This window comes from Notothenia coriiceps, unplaced genomic scaffold, assembly GCF_000735185.1.
Source record: "Notothenia coriiceps isolate Sejong01 unplaced genomic scaffold, NC01 NC01_scaffold00016896, whole genome shotgun sequence".
Taxonomy (NCBI): Eukaryota; Metazoa; Chordata; class Actinopteri; order Perciformes; family Nototheniidae; genus Notothenia; species Notothenia coriiceps.
In genome coordinates this window covers 1-6,231 of record NW_011349597.1, presented here as the reverse complement: position 1 = coordinate 6,231, position 6,231 = coordinate 1, and the positions used below count along the sequence as shown (strand labels likewise).

Below are 6,231 nucleotides of genomic sequence, written 5' to 3'. Positions count from 1 at the left end.
CTTGTTGGAGCTCCTGCCCCCCTCCCTGTGAGCCCAGTGTGCTCTGATTGGTCGGGAAGTTGCGAGGCTCGTTGCTGCGATCTGCTGCGAGGAGCGGACAGGCTTCCGGGTCGGCGAAACAGCGAGAACAAGCGAAACTCATCCTGAGCACACACAAACACTCACAGCCGAAGTAAAAACAATAAGTGTGGCTTGATATTGAGTAAGAAAAAGGTTTATAACGCTGTGAGAATGGGTCTGCGGAGAGCATTTCTCCGCAATCCCAATTTAGCAGCCCGAAAAACGTTTACCCATTTAAACAGTCGTGGTAAATACCTTGTTTGTTTTAAACATCATAAATACACAAACAACAATGAATACCTACAGGTTGTGTACCCGAATCTCCCGCTGGTCCAAACAAAGTAGGAACAGCATCGTTCTTCAGTGCCCTACACTGTACATATCCGGCATGAATCGCTGAAAGGTTTGTGAAGCTTTGTTTTGAAAGGCTGGGAGACGGTGCGGACATAGCCCTAGGCGTGGCTACTGGGTATCCCTACGTAGCGATACCCAGGAAGAAAAGTTGAAATCTCCAACGAGGCGTTTTGGAGAGGTCTTTTCTGTGTTAGTTTTACTCGCTACAGGGTGTACTTAGAGGGGTTTTGACTCTGCAGACCGTTTACATGCATACTTCATAACACACAAGGGGACAGGTAATAACCGGAAAAGCATGACATGGGACCTTTAAAGTTGACAGGATCAACAGATCAGTTCTATAGAGCTGTTAACGTTTTCTCAAACTGTCTGGAAAGAAACTAACTACTGATATCCTTTTCCCGCCAAATAGACTGTGTATATGGAGGAAATACCTTCTGCAGGTTTAGCAAACAAGAAGAAAGTGGTGGATACTTTATAATTAGGCCTCTTGCTTATTTCATCTCTCTTCAAAACTCTAGATTGGTGATTCATAATTTCAACGTACGTCACATAGCATCTGAAATTGGCGGGTCCTCCCTGATGTCACGTTCCTGGCAGGTCTTTTTCCAGCGCATGAATACTGATTGTAGCCTCTCCCGCTGCAATCACGTGACCCCAGTTTACACGTAGTAGCAGCCCCCTCGAGAGTATCCTCTGACACATGGTGTGTTGAAGTCTGCCAGCTCCACCTACATACTTTACATGTTGAGGTCTAACAATGTGGGCAGATTAAACAACGCTGGAAACACACTAATCCAACACAGTGCAGATAACACCTATTCCTACATGCAAGGAGTAACTTTAGTGTGTATGGTTTACAGCTGTGTGTGTGTGTGTGTGTGTGTGTGTGTGTGTGTGTGTGTGTGTGTGTGTGTGTGTGTGTGTGTGTGTGTGTGTGTGTGTGTGTGTGTGTGTGTGTGTGTGTGTGTGTGTGTGTGTGTTTAGGCAGTCTTTGGTCTCTGCACCGGCACTTGCAGGAAGACATCTGCCTTTTCTAATTCTGTCCCTGGCATGTGACAGTAACTGGGCAAGCGCAGATCGTAGCGGTGGCCGGAGCAGTCGAAAGCCTTGTCGTTGAGAGAGTACAGCTTATCTGTGATATCGTTGCGCACAACCAGGGCAAAGATCTTAGCAATGTAGCGATGTTTGGCAAAGAGCAGATAGAGTTTCTTCCTCCTCCACACCACATATCTGCAGGGGTTATCGGCACGCAGCGTCACCTGTGGAGAGGCAAACACACAGTACATGATAACAAAGAGGTGAGGCTGACAGGAAACATGCTGCCAATCATGTGTCAGTCAAAGGAGAACTCCACTTTATTACAATGTGGGTCTTATCTCGTAGTTTTGCCCATAGTTTAAGCAATGGCTGTGATCGAGAACAGATGGTTGTAATAGACTGGACATATCCTTTAATGGGAAAAGATAGGTAGGACAAAGAGAGTAGTGCAGTGTGGGCCGGTTTGGAAGTTATCCTCACAAAACGTTCCCGTCAAAAAGCAATGTAATATTTCATTGGATTGGGCTTCTTAAATATAATCACAGGAAGTAAATAGCTAAGAAAACTACATAAAGGTAACATGACTTCACATCACCTAAGCTAACACAGCTAATGTTTTTGACATTATGACGTTACTGGTTATCAACCAACATTTTTAAGAAGCTTTAGACATTAACCAGTGGGGTTTTTACTGACTTGTTTTATGTACTCGAACAAAACGAGGAAATTGTGTGAACCACAGACCCTACTTCAGAAATCTAACCAAAGAAACCTTGAAAAACCACTGACTCCAAGACGAGCGACCAAGAAATGCTATAATGGAAACTCATATCAGGGTTTAGGACTCATTCCTTCTATAATCCATAACAATGTTAATTATCAAAGTCTGATCATTCGTGGAAGGGACAGTTTTGTTGGTATGCATGGGCAAACATTAGAAAAATAATTGATATTGGCCGCTAAATGCCCCAAAAGATAAAAATAAACGTTCTAAGATAAACTAGTGTGTTCACCACTTTGGCCCATTGGTGAGTTTCTAATAAGATGAGCAAGTGTTGAAGTATCCAGTGACCATTCACAAGACCAGGACCCAGGCGTGGCTCTCTAAAAATAGAACGCTGTTATCGTAAATGCTTTTCATTTAACCTTACGTGTTTCACAACATGACATGTCAAATTTGCTGTTGTGACGAAGAAAATAATTGTAACAATATATCAGAATTTGCACACACACACACACACACAATAATGTTTATAGGAACCATTTCATTTACTAAGATTGATTGGGTAAATACAGAATTTGGTGTGTAAGCCTTATCCTTAAATCAGTGTAGTATGCTTTATTGGCATGAATGTAACAAATTAGTCATTTAGGTTAAGCTGATGGTGTCATAAAGGTGTATGAATCTAAAATGTGGGTTCCAGGCATAACAGTGTATGGTCGCAATGACATTCCTGAGTTATTAATAACTGAGATGTGTTTTAAAGGTTTGTGTGTTCAATTGACCTGGAAAACCCCCTCCTCCGATGGTCGGAGAGAGTCCCACTCAGGTGAATCCAGAAACTGGAAGGGGTAGATGTAATGCAGGAACTCTCCGTTAACCGTCACACAGACTCTGTAGGAGAACGGAGGGACAGGTGGCATTACTCATCCCCCTTCCAATAGAAAACAATATTAGAAGAAAACAGTCAGGGTGCAGCAGGAGTGAAAGTCAACGCAACAACTGTACACACAACAACACTGTGTTCGTGCCCAGCTTATCAGTGGGATGTCCATGCAATAGCTTGAATTACTTTTTGGTTTTCATTTAGGTTACTTTCATTCTTCCTAATTAAAAAAAACATTTCATTAACAATTATTTATTCTCTCTAGTATGTTTTTGCACTTCATTTAAGATTGACGTAATCCAAAAGTAATCAGGTTAAATGACTTTAGTATGTGCAAGTGTGCACACATACCTGTGTGTATTTGTAGTGTGTGCGTGTATTACAATATGTACAAAGAGTGGAAAACTGAATCTCCCCCTGGGGTCCAATAAAGGTTCATCTTTATGTTAATATTTTGATACTCAGATAAGCTTACTGATGACATTATACTAAGTTACAGTAATTGTAACAGAACCAACCAGCTAATGCTCCTTATGGCAAACTAAAGTGTGTGAATATTAATGCAAAGATTGACAGAATCTGCCAAAGAATAATACCTTGTGATGTTTAAAATATACATCCCTTTAAAAAAAGTTTCTGCTGTTGTAAGAGGACACAAGTCAGCTTAAAAGAACCATACAATTACAAATGTATATTATTCACCACATTTTCTGAGTTAAATGTTTAAACAGACTTCATCTTAACCAACACATGTTAATTCATTTTAAAGAGGTTTTATGATGAAATAAAAACACTATTTTCTCCCAGAATTGGATATGTCAAATATTATAAACAGCATTGCTAATCACCAATGAAGCCAGTGGAAAATCAGAAGGACCAGTGCATATAGCAAAGTAAGAAAATTACTCTAGATGGAAAATAGTGAAAAATATAATTTTGAATTCCAATGTAAAGTATTTAATTTGACTTTGAGTTCATTATTTCATTTAACAGGTACATATTTCACCTATTCCTGCATTTAACTTGCACCATTGATTCATTAGCATTTATGTTGTTTCTCTTTATGTCTTAAAAGTATGTTGCTTGGAGGAGCCAGAGACTTCAGACTCTGCAAACATCTATGAAGTAGCTATTGGGCACATGACAGTAACACTTTGTAATATTTTAATATTAGAATGCATTCTATGCTTTATTGTCTTTTGGTTTTATTGGCTTTAATGGGGACATGTTTAAACCTACATTTCTAGGGGAGGGCTGAGCTTGGGCCCCCTACAAATGAAGAGTTTATGATAGCATAATTTGTGATAGATATCCATTTGTGATAGATACTAATTATTAGGGATGCACCGAATATTCGGCCACCGAAAATTATCGGCCGAAAATGGTTAAAAAGGCCCTTTCGGTTAGCACCGAAAAAATATCACCGAATGTCAGAGAACAGGGTTACGTTGATCATACTCCGCATATTTGTCTGGGTGTTTTGATTTCAAGTGGTGGAGTAATCCCGAAGTGGTGAAAGTCTTTGCAGTTACACCCCCTCGAGAAATGTCAGCTGAACACGTTTTACAAATCGCAATCCGCGCCTCTTTCTCTGATATTTTGAAATATCTCCAAGCGGCAGACATGTTGGCTGTGAGCCAGCCGCGAGGATGGTCGCGCGCCGTGCTTGTCGCCGCGTTTTGATTACGTCATCACAACAACACGTTAGGTTACCAAACTTATAGGTGCATTTGTTGTTGTTGAAGGCCTGGCTGTTACAGTCTTTATTTACACTATTTTGTTGTAGGCCTCCCGGCCTAGATGTTTATGCAGTTTTAAAGCACCTTGGCTTTGTTCTGAATGCACTTTGTTGTAGTTATCCGACAGAGAAAAGAAAATGCACTTGACTTGGAATTAATGTACTGTATGCATTCAAAAGTGCTGAATAAATGTTTTATGGACCCATAATAGTGATTATTATTTAAGTTTTGCCATAATCATGTCTTTTTCCATAATCAGGTAGCTGAACAACATTGGTGAAAAATGTATACATTATATATATATATATATATTAGGGCCGGGACTTTAACGCGTTAATTAAGATTAATTAATTAAACAAAAATTAACGCATTTTTCGGCCTTTCGGCATTCGGCCAACTGTTTCCTATTTTCGGTATCGGCCAAGAATTTCCCATTCGGTGCACCCCTAATAAATAATACATATGATTTTGGAAACATAGGGAACTACTGCATAGATAGTTTGTGTTAGTTCACCTGATATCCTGAAAGGGGACAAAGTCCTTGTCCACAAAGGCCTCGTTGATTTTGGCCAAGATCTCCATGCCTTCTGTCACTTCCCCGAACACAGTATGGACTCCATTCAGGTAATCCAGGTTGTCAGCCATGGTAATAAGGAACTGAGGAACAGAATAGCAGATTGTCATGGATGCATAAAGTCTCTCCATTCACCCATTACCATTGACCATGGTTCAGTACAACATGATTAAATAGTGCTATATATACACTCATTCTATTCTTAATTGTGTATAAGAAGACCTGATGATGTATGTGTAGTAATCAGCTGAGTTATACAAGTTCTTTTTAACTAGGCTGATCATTTTCTGTTGCTTCTGCTCTGGAAGCTTTTTAAAACAAGCAGGGCAAACAACAGTGTGATCCTTTCTTTTTCACCTGAGAACCATGCTGGTTGTTTCCGTTGTTCACCATGGACACCGTGCCCTTCTTCCTGTGTTTGATACGTGGTGCTTTCTCTGCATCAAAAAAGCCAGCCTGGTCCCCATAGAGTTTGCTAATCACACACACACAGAACAGAAAATGTATCAGTGTTCAACTTGCAGTGTGAAAGAAAGTCAACAGTGGTGATGAAGAGGACTGACCTATAGACAGCTTCTCCACCGCGCCCTGTCCCAGTGGGATCTCCAGTCTGCAAGATGAAGTCTCTCTGAAGAGGACACAAGGACACGTTACTAACACAGCTTCAAATTCATGATGAGACAGGATGTAATGTTACCTGGACATTGTGGATGAGACAGTGTGTAATGTTACCTGGACATTGTGGATGAGACAGTGTGTAATGTTACCTGGACATTGTGGATGAGACAGTGTGTAATGTTACCTGGACATTGTGGATGAGACAGTTGTGTAATGTTACCTGGACATTTGTGGATGG

The 6,231-nt window shown here is 40.5% G+C and overlaps 2 protein-coding genes across 2 annotated transcripts; both read right to left on the bottom strand.

Moving 5' to 3' along the window:
- Positions 1 to 655: 655 nt before the first annotated feature.
- On the bottom strand, positions 656 to 3,114 carry LOC104949925 (popeye domain-containing protein 3-like). The gene is made up of 2 exons (XM_010776364.1): positions 2,962 to 3,114; positions 656 to 1,676 (listed from the first exon to the last, which is right to left on the bottom strand). Exons 1-2 carry the CDS (start codon positions 3,097 to 3,099, stop codon positions 1,398 to 1,400), a joined length of 417 nt encoding a protein of 138 aa, XP_010774666.1. The 5' UTR covers positions 3,100 to 3,114; the 3' UTR covers positions 656 to 1,397.
- Positions 3,115 to 5,258: 2,144 nt separating this feature from the next.
- LOC104949924 (peptidyl-prolyl cis-trans isomerase-like 4) lies at positions 5,259 to 6,225 on the bottom strand (the record flags this gene model as incomplete). Its single annotated transcript, XM_010776363.1, has 4 exons — positions 5,259 to 5,458; positions 5,733 to 5,850; positions 5,939 to 6,003; positions 6,178 to 6,225. Coding segments are annotated over 4 exons (378 nt in total), but the record flags the coding sequence as incomplete, so codon positions are not given.
- Between the last annotated feature and the right edge of the window lie 6 nt (positions 6,226 to 6,231).